At 34.1% G+C, this 20,858-nt stretch overlaps 1 protein-coding gene and 1 long non-coding RNA gene across 2 annotated transcripts; both read left to right on the forward strand.

Annotated features, from left to right (window-relative positions):
- The first annotated feature begins 1,866 nt into the window (after positions 1-1,866).
- On the forward strand, positions 1,867-5,293 carry LOC132712754 (zinc finger protein 525-like). The gene has a single exon (XM_060695183.1). The coding sequence runs from the start codon at positions 2,799-2,801 to the stop codon at positions 3,462-3,464; it is 666 nt and encodes a 221-aa protein (XP_060551166.1). The 5' UTR covers positions 1,867-2,798; the 3' UTR covers positions 3,465-5,293.
- A 3,388-nt stretch (positions 5,294-8,681) lies between these two features.
- On the forward strand, positions 8,682-14,383 carry LOC132712755 (uncharacterized). The gene is made up of 3 exons (XR_009623346.1): positions 8,682-8,724; positions 13,209-13,314; positions 13,715-14,383. It is a non-coding gene; the product is annotated as an uncharacterized LOC132712755 (long non-coding RNA).
- The last annotated feature ends 6,475 nt before the right edge of the window (positions 14,384-20,858 follow it).

The raw sequence follows: 20,858 nt of genomic DNA on the forward strand, positions 1-20,858 counted from the left end.
GATATTTTCTTCTTTTCAATCATTGTGTTTTACATAAATTAACACTGTCTAGATCAAGGGTCCGCTATACATTTCAGGGAAATTTTTGGGCTTATTTTATAGCCGTTATTCGGTCATATTCCAAATTGAAAATAATATATTATTTTCCCAATCCACACGAAAAAATTTCCAATTGAAAGTTACAACATAAAAATATTGAATAAAAATTCTAAAATCTTTACAAATAAGGGCTTCTTCACTGTAATAGTGCTTAAATGTTTGAAGATGCCATCATATACAGTAATTGTTTGCATCTATTTAATCACTGCAAAATTGCAGTCCTGCATTTTTTCCAATTTTTAACAAAGCACTGCTGAAATTCCCAATTGCATGGGTATGGGTCATGTTTCCAAAATACTGGAAAAAATCCCTGAATTTAGCATATTTTTTTGCTAAATACTTGTAAAAAAATGTCATAATTGTTTCCATTGTCACTTCACGAGGTATTTTTCGGACTTCTTAATTAACATTAGTATCATATGTAAATCAATAGAATTCCACTATTTAAAGAAACTGGATAAAAGAACAACTTATGTTCTGTAAACAACGCAGCTGTGGCATTGCTTTAGAATTAACATGCTTAAACATGTTATACTTTTATATGGATATACCAAATAGAGAAATATTGTCAAAGCTGCGCACCTCCAGATGAGCAAAAATATTTCGATAAAATCAAATCTAAGAAAATGTACTAAGATTTTAGTTATGTATAAAGCTTCAAAATTATAGTAATAATTTACAACTTAACAAGTTTACAAGCAGCACGCCTCCAGATTCATGTTAAATTTTATGAAAATTTTAATCATGTATTTGACAGTAAAATATTGTGAGGTGAACAAATAAAGTTATTTACATATTGCAAGTACAATCCATGCAAATAACCAAAAAGAGGTCAAAATTTGCAAAAATGCCCTTACTGCAAAAGTAACGCAGTAGAAATATGGTGATAAAATACTGCAAAATCAGTCTTAAATCGCAAATAACATGTAAACTTTAACATTGATCTTGATTGATTTTACCTTTCTTGAGATATTAGTACATTTTTCTCAATTTTCATTTTCTTGAAATATTTTGGTTCTTCTGGAGGCTTGCAGCTTTATTGACCAATTTTTCTGTATTTGTAACTATATTTCTACTGCATTACTAACACAGTAAATGCTTTTTTGCATATTTTGATCTTTTTATGGTAATTTACATAGTTTCTGTCATTGATAATGTGTAAATTGCATTCTTTTGTAAACTTCACAATATCATTCTGTTGAATACATTTTCAAATTTTCATGAAAATTATCAAGAACCTGGAGGCATGCTGCTTCAACTCTTTTTCTAATATCAGCTAGGCATAGTGAATTACTTCTATTAAGTAACAGAGACAAAGCTTCAATATTTTTATAGGTAATATTTGTTAAAATTTTATTGTAGATTCTCCTTGACATTGGTCAAATAATTGAAAACAGAATAGAGCTATATTCATTTGAACAGCAATTAACGCAAACAAGACTAAGTTTAAGGCAAATATATATGATTTTTTTTCTAATTGAAGAACAGCAAAGATCTTATATTGGAGTCAAGTTCCTTATACAACACTTGCATATATAGCAAGGCAGTAAGATATATGAACATATATGTATTTTAATAATTTAACACACAGTCCATGACTGTACCAATATCAGTTTTAGGAAGATAATTTACTTGAACCTATAGTTGGAATCCACTGGTACTGATTCCGCTGAACTACATTCATTAATCGAATGAAGTATATATATGTACCAAGTGGGCATGGGTTACCAAGGATGACTTGAACATTGATTTGGTACATTGTGATTTTTAGCTCGACTATTTGATAAGAATAAGTAGAGCTATTGCAGTCACCCGAGCTTCGGCGTCAGCGTTGGCGTCTGCGTCGGTGTAACCACTTATGTTAAAGTTTTTGTAATAGTTCAAATATTTTCAAAGTCCATTGACATATGGCTTTGAAACTTTGCACACTTGTTCACCATCATGACCCCAACCTGTAGACAGGAGGAGGTAACTCTATCAAGCATTTTGACAGAATTATGCCCCTTTTTCGACTTAGAATTTACGTTAAAGTTTTTGTAATACCTCAAATATTTTCAAAGTCCATTGACATATGGCTTTGAAACTTTGCACACTTGTTCACCATCATGACCCCAACTTGTAGACAGGAGGAGGTAACTGTATCAAGCATTTTGACAGAATTATGCCCCTTTTTCGACTTAGAATTTATGTTAAAGTTTTTGTAATACCACAAATATTTTCAAAGTTCATTGACATATGGCTTTGAAACTTTGCACACTTGTTCACCATCATAACCCCAACCTTTAAACAGGAGGAGGTAACTGTATCAAGCATTTTTCTTACTATCAAGCACTAAGAATAGTCGAGCGTTGCTGTCCTACCGACAGCTCTTGTTTATGTACTAGAGGAGGGGTGTCATGCTTAAAAGTTAAAAATGTTAAATTCATAAATATAGGTGAATTGTACAAGTGAAAGATGTATTTATTAATTGTTACTTTACTTCAGGGTCTTTTTTCTATCAAGGAAATACAAGCAGACAAGACGGACAGTCAAGACACACTTTGTAAGGTATTATCAAGAATTTGTGTTCCAGAAAATGCGACCCTTGGCCTATGTAAAACTACACATAGTACTGATGTTTGTGATAAAACATTTACTCAACAAAGTTCTCTGAACGCACACATGACAATACATACTGGCGTGAAAATTATGTCTGTAAAATGTGTGATAAGGCATTTTCTAAACAACGTGATCTTATCAGACATATGACAATACACACTGGTGAGAAGAATCAAAGATGTGAAATATGTGATAAAGCATTTTCTCATCAACATTATGTTTTTAAACATATGGCAACACATACTGCTGAGAAAAATCATAAATGTGAAGTCTGTGATAAAGCGTTTTCTAGACGAGACAATCTTATCAGACATATGACAATTCACACTGGCGAAAAAAGATATCAATGTGAAGTGTGTAATAAAGCATTTTCTCGCGGAAGTACACTGAAAATACATATGACAAAACACACTGGGGATAAGAAACATAAGTGTGAGGTGTGTAATAAACCATTTTCTAGAAAAAGTTATCTTAGCAGTCATATGACAATACACACTGGTGAGAAGAATTATATATGTAAAGTGTGTGATAAAGCATTTTCTCTACGAAATAATTTGATCAGTCATATGATAATACACACTGGCGAGAACACCCATAAGTGTGAAGAGTGTGTTAAAACCTTTACTACATGGAGTAATCTTCTCACACACATGACTGTAGCACACACTGTGGAGAAGAAATATAAGTGTGAAGTGTGTGAGAAAGCATTTTTTCTACAAAGATCAATGAAAAGACATAGGATCATACACACTGTTGAGAAGAAATAGATAGAGTATGTAAATTATATCCTCTCATTGCGGTTATCTTATTACATATATTGCAAAACATGCTGGCCAGAAAAGACACAAAAGTGAAATGTGTTAAATAGCGTTTTCTACACTAGGTTGTCCTTTCACACATATGGCAAAAAATATTGGTGAAACATTACACAAATGTAAAATTGGTTGTAAAGCATTAAAGTAGTCTTATCATATGTATGGAAAAACATGCTGGCAAGACAAAACATAATTGTGATTTGTGTGATTAAGCTTTTCTCATCATGGTTCTTTTAACAAACATATGATATAACTCACTAGTGAGATTAACACTGTGAAAGACATTTGATAAAACACGAACGACTATTGAAAGAAAGGACAAATGGTTGAACATGACAAAGTATATGTGATTGGTGTGATATAGGCTTTTTAGTCCCCTACCGGTTTACCGGAGGGGACTTTAGGTTTACCCTCCGTCCGTCTGTCTGTCTGTCCGTCCGTCTGTCCGTCCGTCTGTCTGTCAGTCCGTCAGTCCGTCCGTCCGCAAAACTGGATCCCGCGATAACTTGAAAAGTACTGAAAATATTTTTATGAAACTTGGTATATGGATAAATGGCAGTATGGAGATTATGCACGTCTTTTTCTTTTCTTCCTATGTTGAAAATTCTGGTTGCTATGGCAACAAATAGGCTGAAAATATGGCAAATTTTACACATAAACTGGATCCAGTGATAACGCAAAAAGTACTGGAAATATTTTTATGAAACTTTACATATGGGTAGATGGCAGTCTTGAGATTATGCACGTCTTTTTCTTTTCTTCCTATGTTGAAAATTCTGGTTGCTATGGCAACAAATAGGCTGAAAATATGGCAAATTTTACACATAAACTGGATCCAGTGATAACGCAAAAAGTACTGGAAATATTTTTATGAAACTTGATATATGGATAGATGGCAGTATGGAGATTATGCACGTCTTTTTTTTTTCTTCCTATGTTGAAAATTCTGGTTGCTATGGCAACAAATAGTCTGAAAATATGGCAAATTTAACACATAAACTGGATCCAGTGATAACTCAAAAAGTACTGAAAATATTTTTATGAAACTTATTTTATTATGTTTTGTGGTCGATATTTTCAAATACAGACTTCATCCTCAAATTCATTATAAATGGCAATACACAGGAGTGTATGACAATTAAAGAACTTTTTGAGGGACCGGTAGGGGACTACTGTATTGCCCGCAATACTATCAAATGCTTGTTCATCAAGGTCCTTTGAAGAAACATGTGAATTTTGTGACCATTGATTTTTTTTGAAACAAGTGGTTTAATCACACAATATGTTGATACACATTGTAGAGGTTTATAAGCATGAACTTTAATTTACGATCAGAGTTTAGTGTACAACTTGTACATTTGACCTTCACACACATAATTATCATAAATTATAAGTTACATTGTATGTAAATTTATTTTATGCAATAAACATAATTATTATAAATTATAAGGTACATTGTATATAAATTTGTTTTATGCAATAAAGAGTTTGTTCACCAAAGTCTTCATTAGACAATTCACACTGATGTGATGACTTACATAATTATGTGAAAAATATGATCAGTTATCAGCCGACAGAAGTACTCAAAACACATATGTGAATTTATTCTCAGGAGAAGGAACATAGATGCAACATTTGCAAGAAATCATAAATTGAACGATGTTATCTTACCAGAAATATGATAATACAAACTGGATAGGAAAAATAATGATGCAAATTTGACCCTGAAACACATATGACTTAATATAATATACATTGCATTATGACTAAATATAATAAACATTGTATAATACTGAAGGTTTGTTGATTTTTTTTTCATTGCCCTTTAAGCATGAATACGGCTTTTCGATCTTCCAATGCATACGATCAGAGCTAAAACAACGATTACCATGCACTACAAAAACAACACTGAATGTGCAAGCTTCTGTTCTACGACTTACACTTCAACAACGACAACAAATATACATCAATCCTAAAATATAATGGGAAAGAAATATATCGGGGAACAATATATATATAAAAAGCTTGTCAACTTAAGATTCCTTTGACCCACATTCTACATATTTGGTATGGAGGTTAGTTATGACGAGTACATGACCCCTATTGATTTTGAGGCCACCAGGTTTAAGGTCAAGGTCACAGGGGCCTTGACTTCAAAAGCTTGTCCGCCCAATAACTTAAGATTCCTTTAACACACAGTCTTTATATTTGGCATGGAGTATAGTCATGATGAGTAGATGACTCCTATTGATTTTGAGGTCACCAGGTTAAAGGTCAAGGTCACAGGGGTGTTGACTTCAAAAAGCTTGTCCGGAAAATAACTTCAGATTCCTGCGTCTCAAAGTCTTCATATTTGGTATGGATGTAGTCATGATTAGTAGATGACCCCTATTGATTTTGAGGTCAGCAGGTCAAAGGTCAAGATCACAGCAGCCTTGACTGCAAAAAGCTTGTCCGCCCAATAACGTAAGATTCCTTTGACCCACAGTCTTCATATTTGGCATGGAGTATAGTCATGATTAGTAGATGACCCCTATTGATTTTCAGGTCAAAGGTCAAAGTCACAGGGACCTTGACTATCAAAAGCATTTCCGCCAAATAACTTAAGATTCCTTGGACCCACAGTCTTCATATTTGGCGTGGAGGTTAGTCATGATTAGAAGATGACACCTATTGATTAAGAGGTCACCGGGTCAAAGGTCAAGGTCACAGGGACCTCTTTAAAAAGTTTGTCCGCCCAATAAATTAAGAAATCTATGACCCACAGTCTTCATATTTGGCATGGAGGTTAGTCATGATTAGTAGATGACCCCTTTTGATTTTTAGGACACTGGGTCAAAGGTCAAGGTCACAGGGACCTTGACTATAAAAAGCTTGTCCGCCCAATAACTTAAGATTCCTTTGAACCACAGTCTTCATATTTGGCATGGAGGTTGATCATGACCGTAAGGTGATCCTATTGATTTTGAGGTCACTGGGTCAAAGGTCGACTAAAAAAACTTTTCCCCTCAATTGCTTAAGAATGCCTGTCGGCAGTGTATTGATTTTGACATTTTCACTTTTGAAGCATGTAGAATACATTACTTAATTAGAAATGATCTGGCTTAGTAAACTTAGATTTGGCAGGGACGTTGTCCTTGAGCTCTAAATGGCCACTGTTGATTCTGACAAAGTGGTATGTGGGGGTATTCACGCCATGACAGTGGCAGTTCTAGTTATCATCACTATAATTGTAATATATCCTTTAATCACAAATACAACATTTAAGCAAACTTTATTTGAAATAGTTATAAAACAGAAACAATCTAGGTTGATGCACGTCTGCCAGCTCATCTGCCTGCTTTTGAGTCGTGTAGAGTCAAGGTCAAAGTCATTGTTGCTAAAAATAGAAAATCTGTTTCCAGTCAGGACACTGTTACTAAAAATAGAAAGTAGGTGTCAGGTCAATGATAAGATATTAATATTTATTACATACTTATAAATGAAATATTGAGAAATATTGATGAAATAAAATGCGTATTTTCATTTTCCGTATTTTCACTGTAAAAATTTATTTTTCACTGCAGTGAAACATATTTTCCGTATTTTCACTGGTGTCTTGCCGGACTACTTTCTTTTAAATTCTGCCAGTGCACAAAATTTAAGGGAAAGTCTTTCAAATTGTAATGTCAAAAAAGAGAAAAATGTTTTATTGTATATAATAAACAGAAAATTCAAGTTTTTTCTATAAATACATGATTTATTTTCATCTTGTGGCATGAAAATTACCATATTTCACTCGTGGCTACCGCCACTCATGAAATATTTATTTTCATACCACTCGATGAAAATAAATCATGTATTTATAGAAAAAACTTGAATATCCTCTATATATTTTTATGAAAGTTAGTGTTACTTAAAAGCAATTTTTAATAAAGACTTCACTTGGGATGGCTCCCCCTGCCCCTAGGGTCAAGGTTACAGTAGCTTAAAAAATCATTATTTATGATTTACAAGGCACATAGTTACATTGTTTGTTGGTTGTATATGTATTTCAACTACAACAGATCTATCTGAAAACCTGGTTTCGTGGCATTGCCATGTTCTTGTTGGCTCACCTGAGCATATGCTCAGGGTGAGCTATTATAGGAGCACTCTTCGTCCGTCATACGCCGTCCGTTGTCCGTTCACACTTTTAAAACGTCATCTCCTCTGAAACCATAAGGCAGATCATAATGAAACTTCACAGGGATGTTCCTTGTGTGAAGCCTTAACAAATGTGTTCAAAGAATTCCTTTCCATGCAGAACTCTGGTTGCAGTGGCAACCAAAAGAAAAAACTTTAAATATCTTCTTCTAAAAATCCAAAGGGGCTAGAGCTTAGATATTTGGCATGAAATATCTTCTAGTGAGTGTCTACCAAGTTTGTTCAAATAAAAGCCCTGGGGTCAAAATTGGCCCCGCCCTAGGGGGTCTTTGATTTTCCCTATATGCATATAGTAAAAACTTAAAAAATCTTCTTTTAAATAACCCAAAGAGCTAGAGCTGAGATATTTAGCATGAAACATGTTCTAATGGGTGTCTACCAAGTTTGTTCAAATAAAAGCCCTTGGGTCAAAATTGGCCCTGCCCCAGGGGTCATTGATTTTCCCTATATACATATATATAGTAAAAACTTATAAATCTTCTTTTAAAGAACCCAAAGAGCTAGAGCTGAGATATTTAGCATGAAACATGTTCTAATGGATGTCTACCAAGTGTGTGTGGTCAAAATTGGCCCCGCCCCAGGGGCCTATATACAGGTGAGCGACTTCAGGGCCATCATGGCCCTCTTGTTTTTATTTAGCATGTTGTTTTAGTGCGTTCATAACAGCAAAATGAACTTAGATGATTTCCATATAGCATTGCATATAAACGTGGTCCTCTACAAAAGTTAAAAATGTGATGTCCCATATAGATCTACAAAATGTGGCACATATGTAAATAACCATGTTAGGTCAACTTGATTAATGTTTTTAATTAATAAAGTTTATTTTATCAAAAGTATCAAATTCATTTTTGCATAAAAATGGGCGGTATAGATGGATACCGAAAATACCCTAAAAATGGGGCATGAACCGTCTTGAGAATGAAATCTCTATGTACCTGAAATGATTACACATAGTTACTCCCCTTATATAAATGATCGTCATTGACCCCTTCGAAATACAAATATTGTTTCAATAAAATATCAGGTAAAAATGTTTAATATTTATGTATTTAGTTTTATTTCATGTAAGACTTTGAAAAGAAACACTTTGTTATTTGTCCATGAGTACATTTTATTGTAGTTTTCATTGTTAGGGTACATGTAGGTCGGATTTTATTCTAAAATCATGTTTACCATATCAAGACCTTTGAACATTTACAGTAACTCTGTAGAAAATGTTCATGGCCGGTTATGTACAGAGGACAAGTGGTTCTTCTGCTACTTCTTCTTCGACTACATTTTGTATATACTGGCCACCTTCATCTAACTGAAGTTTACTGCCAGGTGAATGCGCAAGAGGGAAAGAAAGAGTAAAAATAGTGAGGAATATATACAGTGCAGACAAGAGTGTGCTTTAGATATAGAGTTGGGACATATGAGTACGGAATGACTCAACTGTACCGGCTGCCATAGCAATGCATCCGGAGGTAGGCTGTTCCAGTCTGGAAGAAGGGTTGTTGACGGTATTGTGTACGGCAGTTGGGAATCTTGTAGGATAGGTTATGTGAATTTCTTGCAGGGATTTTTTAAAATTATTTTATAGACTTTATTGGGTCATATTCCCAATTGTAAATAGTATATTATTTTCCCAATTCACAGGAAAAAATTCCCAATTCAAAGTTACAAAATAAAAATATTGAATAAAAATTCTAAAATCTTTGAAAATCAGGGCTCCTTCACTGTAATAGTCCTTAAAATGTTTGAAGAAGCCATCCTAGACATTTATTGTTTGCATCCATTTAATCATTGTAAAATTTCAGTTATGCATTTTTTTTCCAATTCTTAACAAAACACTGATAAAATTCCCAATTCCATGGGTATTGGTCATGTTCCCAAAATCCTTAAAAAATCCCTGTCTTGTAGATGTGGAGTTGGAGGGTATGAGTTGTGAGTTGTCTAGAGCGACCTTGTTGTTGATGACTTTGTAGAGCATGATCAGTCTGGCCTCCTTGCGACATTCTTGTAGTGACTTCCATTCCAGGTCTGCAATGGGGTACTTGAAGGTTGAGGGGGTACATAAAAATGGCTCGTTTTCATAATATAAGTTTGTTTCTTAGCCTGACTAAATCGTATTTGGTATCCAATTTTCAATTTTACCTTATTCTGATATAGGTGAAACCAGAAAATTTCTTCAAGATTTTATGTACTGGATGTTCGACAGTGTGTTTGCAATCAAAAGCTGATTTATAATCATTGACAACCTGACTCAACTCTTACCACTATTTTTGTTACTTTTGTGCAGATAAAACTTGTCTGTACCATAGCTCTTCACACTTATTCTCACACGAATTGTGAAATTGATGTCGCTGCACACTCTGAACATACTTGATTCAGAAAAACTTGCTATTTGATAGCTAACGTGCAAAAAGTATATAAGGGAATTTTTTTATCCATAGACTTCATTGATAACACATTCGATACCAAAATTTTATGAGGGAAGCTATTGGAAATGTAATGTTCGAGACTGTCGCCATTTTGGACTATTCGTGTTTGAGCTAGTGTAACCCCAAAAACCTATACAATTTCGTCAAAAAATTAATTTGTGCAGGAGTATGTATGTCTTCTTATCTGTTTTTCGAAGCTTGACCCACTTGAAAAGACTGATCTTTCTCATATGTAGAATGTTCTAGAACTGTCGCCAAAATTTACTGGCATCGGTAATGTACGCGACTTGTAAATTAAGTGCCGCACACAACTGAAAAAACTTAGTAATCGAAGTCGTTTATATGTTTATTTACAATTAAATACTTATGCTACTATAGCCAGACTTATCTTTCTTATGATAAATTCTAAGAATTAAGCGATATTCTATTACTTTGACAGCCTGTGCCAGATGATGACTTAAGCATGTAATGTTCGCTACTTAAAAATTAGGACGTTCTACGCACTATTTCCCAATTAAGGAATTTTTAATAAATGATTTACATTTGGAGGGATATATAATAACCAAATCTGAAAGAATTGTGCCCACGAATCTTTTAATATATCTATACACACATATGTCTGTAATGTACGCGACTGTAATGTTCAATACAATAAAAATGTAACATGGCTTTAGTATACTTAATTTTCAATTAACAAAGACTTAAACTAGTCATTTTTGTGTTATACTTAATCATAGATGCAGCATAAATGTATACATCCCTTGTATTTTTACAGTTATAATCAAATATTCTTAATTTTGTATAAGTAAGACTTTAGAATCTAGTAACTGAATATCAGATTCTAGTAACTACAAAAACAAAGATGTGATACGTTTAATATTTATTTTCTTTTAAAGCCAGAATCTGTATGCAAGGTTTTCTTACTGAAATTGTTTAGATATAGATATTAAGTGATATGCCTTTCATAATAGGTATTGTAATGTTCACTACATTTCGTATCGAACATTACTGAATTATTCTGATGGCAATCTATACATTTGTTAATGTTTTCAGCGATTTTGCTTTTGTTTTGAGAAAATATTCCATAATTATATATTGTTTAAATAAAGTAAATAGGTGTTTGTAATTTAAATGCGTAAATATATATGAGACAATATTGTTGATTATCATCTTAATCAGTTTCAAACCCCAATAACGTTTCATCGTGTTAGTAAAAAACCTACTATTATAAACATACATATAATAACTGAAAATATTATCAGATACTATTAACATAGTTGCTGACATGTTTAAAATATATCATCTACAATATTATACACATGATAGCATCTACAACATATAAGAACGATGTATCAAACATTACAATATTAGTATCGAACATTACACGCAGATCTTGAAAGTTTTTCTTCATCTCTACAGTCATGTATGGTGAAATCTGTATTAGAAATAAGTAGCAATTGCACTTACAAGTGTAGAAGAGGAAAATACAATGATGGGTCTTTGTAAATGAAATATTTTAAACTACATAGGAAGCACATAATAATTTACAATTAAAATACATTTTATCTCAATATTGGCTAGTAAGATGCCCTATTTGAAATGTTCTGTTTAAATCTTAAAATTTGATGTAGCCTTAATAATATCAAAGGCATGATTTGTAATATATGTATTGTTATTCTGTACGCTGCATATATGCCCACGATCTCAGTAAATATGTTTATGACATTGATATCAATATAGGTCAGGTACCGGTATATAACTTCTTGTGTATGCCGGATACATAGTTATACTCGTAATCTAATTCGTTTGTGCAATATTATTTACCCATGCTATTAACTCAAGCTTAAATGAACACACTTAATAATATTAAGTTTAATCTTTAAAAAATGATTGTATAATAAAATGATAATAATAATAACTATTACTATTACCCACAAGGAATATTTTTACTGGATTACGTAATGTCCGAGACAATTGATGTTCTGTCAAAAAGACTCTACCAAAAAAATTTAGTCATGTATTTTGTTTGCAAAGTTTTTTTTCGTCACGTTATCATTATTGAAGTAAGGTTTAAACAAAACATAAGAACAAATAAATGGAATCATATAATTGAAATCAATCATCAAAAATTCCGCATTTTAAATAAACGTACTTTTGTAGAATTGCGTTTTATTGCGATAACTTTGCAAGCTCAAGAAAAAAATATTTCAAGCGTTTCATAGTGAAATATTTTGTTATTTTATAAATGTAATGAATACATGGCAAAAATAAAGTTCTCTGAAGTGGATATGTTTAATATTTCTTATGAAATTTGGAATGCTTTAATTAATAAACTGGTAGTAGCGTACATTACAATAGGATACATTTTACAACTAGGGTTGCTTCTTTCAGAGAGTGGTACTCGCAAAGTATTTGGTTGATGTTCAAAAAATTTCACAATTGTCTCATTTAAGGGTTTTACTTTTCGAAATCTTCGAAATTAGGCCCTATTAAGAAGATCGATTTTTTCGACTTTTGATCTGTCAATTTCACAATTCTTATGAGAATCAGTGTTCAATACAAGTGCAGCAATTTCTTTCTGAACCAACCAAGAAGAACATTACAGTCAGGCATATATTTAGATAGGCTATGGTGACCCTTACCAAATGTTTTTTTTTGTCCTTAACAATAAAAAAGTTATGTTAATTTATTTTCCTTAACTATGTGAAAATGATATTTCAAAAAGATTTGACCTTTAAAAGCACAGTTTTCCTTTTAATTGTGAAATTTGAGACCCACCCACAGATTCACCACCTGCCTGAAATAACCCATATACGTGTTATATATAATTATTAAACATATATTAAATGTTATATATTATATTAGTATTGGTTATTATAAAGATATTATGATTTAAGTGCACAGTTCAACATGCATTTACTTAGTAAGAAATATCCACATATCAGTACAGTGTACATTGAATGCATACATTAATAACCCCAGTGTCTGAAAAAGTTTAGAATGTTAAAATTCCTAAATATTAGGTGAATTACACAAGTGAATTATGTGATTAATTATTAATTTAAATTCAATGATTTACTTTCAGCAAGGAAATTCAAGCTGACAAGAAATTATCATTCAAAGAAGTTGTGTTAAAAGACATTCCTCTTACATACAAATAAAAGTACACGCTCAGGAGAAGAATCATAAAGGTAAAATGTGTTGCAAAGCATTTTTCAACAAAGTAATTTGATGAGGCCTAGTTTTCAGAACAAAATTTAACAAAAGTTGTTTTTTAAACTATCGCATTTTGTCAATATGTCGGTTTTAAAATACAGAGGGAGGAAATAAGATCTGCGAGTGCATTGTTGTGGAATATATCACGCTTCCAGCCTTCTTTTTTTATATAAGAGGAATCTCCGATAGCGTAATTTAGAATATGTTCTATGCAGTCGCAAAAGCTCCATGGGTAAAAGCATTTCTATAAAGTTAAAACCGTTTGTAAAAATAATATTTTATGACCGAGTGCCTGCCAAAGTAAAAAAAGAAAATTTATTAAAGTAAGGTGACTTGTATAAGGGAACTATGTTACTAATTATTATTTTAATTCAGGGCAATAAAGACAGATATCAAGAAGTGGTGGTCAATATAATGAGATGAAATGAGATAAAACATTAACTCAACAAAGTACTCTGAACACACATATGACAATAGACACTTGCGGGAAAATTTAAAAAAATGTGTGATAAAGCATTTTCTCAACAAGGTGATTTTAACCAGCATATGACAATACTCAATGGGGAGAAGAAACATAGATGTGAAATGTGTGTAAACCATTTTCTCAACGAAGTTCTTTGAACAAGCATATGACAGTACACATTGGTGACAAGAAATATAGATGTGAAGTGTGTGATAAAACATATTCGCACCAAAGTTCTTTGAATGCACACATGAGAATACATACTGGCGAGAATATTCATCAATGTCAAATGTGTTACAAAGCATTTTCTAAACAAAGTATTCTTGTGAAACATATGACAATACACACTGGTGAGAAGAATCATAAATGTGAAGTTTGTAATAAAACATTTTCTCTACGGAGTTCTCTGTTGACACATATGAGAATACACACTGGCGAGAAGAATCATAAATGTGGCTTGTGTGATAAAGCGTTTTCTACACGAGTAAATCTTATCGCGCATATGAGAATACACACTGGTGAGAAGAATCATAAATGTGAAGTGTGCTATAAAGCTTTTTCATGCCGAAGTAGTCTTAAAGTACATAATAATTATAAGAATACACACTGGTGAGAAGAATCATAAATGTGAAGTGTGTGATAAAGCATTTTCTAGACGACACCATTTAATTGAGCATATGATAATTCACACTGGTGAGAAGAATCATAGATGCAAATTGTGTGATAAAGCGTTTTCAAGGCGAAGTCATCTTATCTCGCACATGAAAATACACACAGTCGAGAATAATCATAAGTGTGATCAAACATTTTCTCAATAACATTCACTGAGGACAGATATGAAAATACACATTTGTGATAAGAAATAAGTAAAAGAAGTCTGTTATATTGTATTTTCTCAATGCGGTTATATGATATGTAGTGTTTATCTTAGGTGGTTGGCAATGATTAGATACTGGAATATTATAACCTATAAAAATGAATGACAATAGATTTACAAAATGTGCCTTTGTTGTCTACAGATCTATCTATCATAAATGACAAAAGTTGGTGTAGTGAAATATGTATGGTTACAAGTTCTACAATAATTGATTGATTTAGCGAGCTTACCTAGTTGAAGGTTGATCATAATTTCTTCCAGCAAAAAACTTAGGGCTCACTCAGATCCCATAAGCATACAATTGTTGTGTTCTTTCCATATATTCTTTTGAAATTGTCACAGTACACAATTAAGTATTATATGGATATGATCTAAGTACAAATGGTTGCATGTGAAAATCCCTCCGACTGTGTTTAAGTAAATTTAAAACTTAAAAGTAGAATTTGAGATAAAATATCTTTTATGTATATTTGACCTTCACACATATACATATATGTCATGACAACTCACTAGTGTGTGAAAAAATATAAACATGTAATATGTGTGAAGGTGCTGTTTTATCGGTCAGTTGTCATTCATATTATATAACAAGCTAGATTGATGAACAAAAATATTGGTGTGAAATATTATGATTTTTTCTTTTCAGTGCCTAAAAGATAATGGGAAAATTCACATTTGTGAAGCAATATATATGTGTGAAATATGTAATAAAGCATGTTTTAGACAAAACACATGACATTCACACCGATGAGATTAAAGATCTAGAGCATCAAGTAACATAAAACATTCACCAATGGGGTATTATGTGCATGCTCATTTTGTAATAAATCATATTTTTATCAGACAAGGAAGGGAGACATGAAATAAGATGTTCAACAAGAGTTAAAAAACAGATTACTACTACATTGTATGTGATAAATTTTTTTTTCCAAATGCAAATTTGACAAAACAAGAATTCTCATCAGGGAGAGAAAGGTGGATTTGTTTATTGCATAAATTCTAAAAGTGCAATAAATCAGCACAGCATAATTATAATATGCTTTTTAAAGGTTTAGAATGTGACATTACTTGTTTGTGTCTTAACTGATCGATTACACAAAAATTCTCACTACTTTTTAGCTCGACTTTTTTTTTTGAAAAAAAAAATAGAGGTATTGCTATAGTCGCGTTGCCGTTCCTGTCTGCAAACTTGTACCTGGATCATAACTTTTTTAACCAGGTTTTCCGAAGGAAAAAACTGGTTATTAGATTGAGGTATGTCGGCGGGCGGATGGGCGGGCGGGCAGGCGTAAACAATTTCTTCTGTGCGCAACTCCTCCTACATTTTTCAACGGATTTTGACCAAACTTTCACAGAAGCTTTGTCATCAAGTGACCTGGCGCATATTGTCGGGGTTTTGTGATTGGATAATATTTGACCTAATTATGGCCCTTTGTTTTTTTTCCTTATATAGAATATATAGTGAATAACTTCTTCTGTGCCCAACTGTTCCTACATGTCTCAATGGATTTTGACCAAACTTTCACAGAGGCTTTGTCATCAAGTGCCCTGGCGCATATTGTCGGGGTTTTGTGATTGGATAATATTTGACCTAATTATGGCCCTTTGTTTTTTTTCCTTATATAGAATATATAGTGAATAACTTCTTCTGTGCCCAACTGTTCCTACATTTCTCAATGGATTTTGACCAAACTTTCACAGAGGCTTTGTCATTTAACCAGGTTTTCCGAAGGAAAAAACTGGTTATTAGATTGAGGTATGTCGGCGGGCGGATGGGCGGGCGGGCGGGCAGGCGTAAACAATTTCTTCTGTGCGCAACTCCTCCTACATTTTTCAACGGATTTTGACCAAACTTTCACAGAAGCTTTGTCATCAAGTGACCTGGCGCATATTGTCGGGGTTTTGTGATTGGATAATATTTGACCTTATTATGGCCCTTTGTTTTTTTTTTCCTTATATAGAATATATAGTGAATAACTTCTTCTGTGCCCAACTGTTCCTACATTTCTCAATTGATTTTGACCAAACTTTCACAGAGGCTTTGTCATCAAGTGCCCTGGCGCATATTGTCGGGGTTTTGTGATTGGATAATATTTGACCTAATTATGGCCCTTTGTTTTTTTTCCTTATATAGAATATATAGTGAATAACTTCTTCTGTGCCCAACTGTTCCTACATTTCTCAATGGATTTTGACCAAACTTTCACAGAGGCTTTGTCATTAAGTGCCCTGGCGCATATTGTCCAGGTTTTGTGATTGGATAATATTTGACCTAATTATGGCCCTTTGTTATTCCCAATATAGGATATATAGTGAACGATTTTCTGTGCGCAACTCCTCCTACATTTCTCAAAGGGAATTTGACCAAACTTTCACAGAAGCTTTGTCATCAAGTGCCTTAGGGCATATTGTCAGGGTTTTGTGATTGTATAATATTTGACCTAATTATGGCCCTTTGTTTTTTTTCCTAAGTATACAGATTATATAGTGAACAATTTTTACCATGCGCAACTTCTCCTACATTTCTCAACAGATTTTGACCAAACTTTCACAGAAGCTTTGTCATCAAGTGCCCTGGCGCACATTATCGGGGTTTTGTGATTGGATAATATTTGACCTAATTATGGCCCTTTGTTATTTTTCCTTATACAGAATATATAGTGAAAAAATTCTTCTATGTTGAACTCGTACATTTCTCAATGGATTTTGTTCAAACTTTCACAGTAGCTTTTTTATCCAGTGCCCTGGCGCATATTGTCGGGGTTTTGTGATTGAATAATTTTTTATTTAATTATGGCCCTTTGTTTTTTTTCCTTATACAGAATATAATTATAGTGAACACTTCCTCTGTGACAATTCCTCCTACATTATTCATGTTTTACATTGCACATAGTTACATTGTTTGTTGCTTGTATTTGTATTTCAAATACAACATATTTATCTACAATGGTGATAATTGAAAACCTGGTTTCATGGCATTGCCATGTTTCTTGTTATTTCTCGGTGTATTGTCTTCATACTTGGCCACAACAACCCTTGGGACAAGACCTTTCAGTAGACCACACTAACCTTGACCTTCATCCATAAATGACCTTGACCTTCAAGGTTAAATGTCCAAATTTTGCTTGTTCATGCTGTTATTGGCTGTAACTTTGTTATTTTTGAATGGATTGTCTTCAAACTTGAACAGGATATCCCTTAAAAATAACCAGACAGATCTTGACCTTCACTCATTAATGACCTTGACTTTGAAGTTCAAATTATTGAAATTTTCATTGTTTTGGCTGTAACTGGCTGTAACTTTGCTATTATTGAAGGGATCAACTTCATATTATAACAGACATACTTAAGGACAAGACCTTGTTGTTTATCAAACACTTGGGCTCTTTAATGACCTTGACCTTGAAAGTTAAATTACTGAATTTTCTCAGATTTGTGCATTAAATGACCATATATATTTATTGGTGTGTGTGTGTGTGTGTGTATATATATATATATATATATACAATGTATATATATCATCATCATCAACAACAACAACAACACGTGTTACCACCACCTGTCACCTCCACCATGTGACACCACCATGTGACACCACATGACTCCACCATATGACACCACCACATGAATCCACCACATGACTTCACCATGTGACTTCACCACGTGACACCACCATGTGACTCTACATGTGACTCTACCACGTGACACCAACACGTGACACCAACATGTGACTCCAACACGTCACTCCACCATGTGACTCCACAACGTGACACCACCAAGTGACACCACCATGTGACACCATCATGTGACACCACCATGTGACACTTCCAGTTGACACCATCACTTGACTCCACCACGTGACTTCACCACGTGACTCCACCACGTGACTCCACCATGTGACTCCACAACGTGACTCCACCACATGACTTTACCACGTTACACCACCACGTGACTCCACCACGTGTCTCCACCATGTGACTCCACCATATGACTCCAACACGTGACTCCACCATGTGACACAACCATGTGACACAACCACATGACACCACCATGTGACTCTACCAAGTGACTACCACGTTACTCTACCACGTGACACCACCACGTGACTCCTCCATGTGACTCCACAACATGACCACCACATGACTTCACCATGTGACTTCACCATGTGACTCCACCACGTGACTCCAACACGTGACGGATCTACCACGTGACAGATCTACCCCGTGACTCTACAATGTGACTCTACAACGTGACTCTAAGACGTGACTCCACCATGTGACACCACCACGTGACGGATCTACCACGTGACTACAACGTGACCCTACCAGGTGACTTTATGACAAGACTCTACCACGGGACTCTACCACGTGACACCACCACATGGCTCCACCACGAGACTTCACCATGTGACACCACCACGTGACACCACCACGTGACTACAACGTGACCCTACCAGGTGACTTTACGACAAGACACCACCACGTGACAGATCTACCACGTGACTACAACGTGACCCTACCAGGTGACTTTACGACAAGACTCTACCACGTGACACCACCACATGGCTCCACCACGATACTTCACCATGTGACACCAACACATGACACCACCACGTGACTGATCTACCACGTGACTCTACCAGGTGACTGTACAACAAGACTCAACCACGTCACTCTACCACGCACGTGACACAACCACGTGGCTCCACCACAAGACTTCACCACATGACACCACCGCGTGACTCTACCACATGACACCACCACGTGACTCCGCCATGTGACTCCACCACGTGACACCACCACGTGACTGATCTACCAGGTGACTCTATAACGTGACTCTACCACGTGACACCACCGCATGACTCCACCACATGACTCCGCCATGTGACTCCACCACATGATTCTACTATGTGACTCCACCATGTGACACCACCACGTGACACCACCACATGACACTACCATGTGACACCATGTGTCAACCACGTGACACCACCATGTGTATCTATTTATAGAATTTACTATTTATAGAATTGCGTGTTTCTATTTATAGAATTGTGTGTTTCTTTTTATAGAATTTTCTATTTATAAAATTGCGTGTTTCTATTCAAAATATATAGACAAAACTAATGTGACAAGAGAGACCGATTAATTTTATAAAAAGAAAACGTTAAGATTTTGTTAAAACATTTCTTTGTTTGCTTTTAGAGAAAGTAAAAAGTTGAGCGTTGCCCCCGCCAGGTGGTGGCTCTTGTTAATGTTTGATAACACCCTACAACTTAGTATTTTTTTCCAAAATATGTCTGTGTGGCATTGTATTCAAACTAATTTAATAATGTATTAAAAATTTTATAAATTTTTGTAAGTGTACTTTTTATGTATATTGATCAATGTGTTAATACTGTTATATTATGTAAGGATCTTGACATCGGCTGCCGATACAGACCAGAATATCTAGCTCGGGAGTAACTGTTTACAGCGGTAAACAAGGCGTTTCCGAGTTGTTTTCATTACACGGTTACCCAGAGCTTGATCTTATTGCGGTTAATTATAGCAGCCAGTGTTTGATTTTTTTTCTTGCATATAACATATAAATCATTTTTCAGAAATAAATCACGAAAAGTAATATTTTGATTTAGCATGTTTTTCTAGTAGCCTATGGATTTACAACTTCATTAAAGTCAAAATGAGCTTAGATGTTTCCCATATAGCATTGTATATAGTGGTCCTCTATAAAAGGCCCGCCCGGGAGGAGAGGGGTCACTAATTCAACTTAGACTTTTATAGTAAAAATGCCTAAAAAATCTGTACTTCAAGGCCAGAGCTTCCAGGGTATTTTGAATGGAGGCCATCTCCTTGTGTTAGACTGATATAATGGTAAAAGAATTAAGTTTATATAGAATGACATAATAGTCAAACAATTAAGTTTTGTGTGACATTATATAATGCGAAGAGCTACACGTGTAAGATAAATGTGTTTCTTTCGACAGAACAGAAACAGAAGAGAACTTTGATTTGTACGAAGTGCAAAATACATGAGTAACAAAATTAATGCATGTTAATTATGAGGAGAAGCTTTTTGTTGTTAAAATAGAAAACAGTAAAGTTTATTCAATTATATAAATACAATAATAATCAATTTTCTAGGTTAAGTATATGATGCTTAAGTAAATGTCTTCAATT

This window comes from Ruditapes philippinarum, unplaced genomic scaffold (assembly GCF_026571515.1).
Source record: "Ruditapes philippinarum isolate M1 unplaced genomic scaffold, ASM2657151v2 ctg3453_1_1_1_1, whole genome shotgun sequence".
Lineage (NCBI taxonomy): Eukaryota > Metazoa > Mollusca > Bivalvia > Venerida > Veneridae > Ruditapes > Ruditapes philippinarum.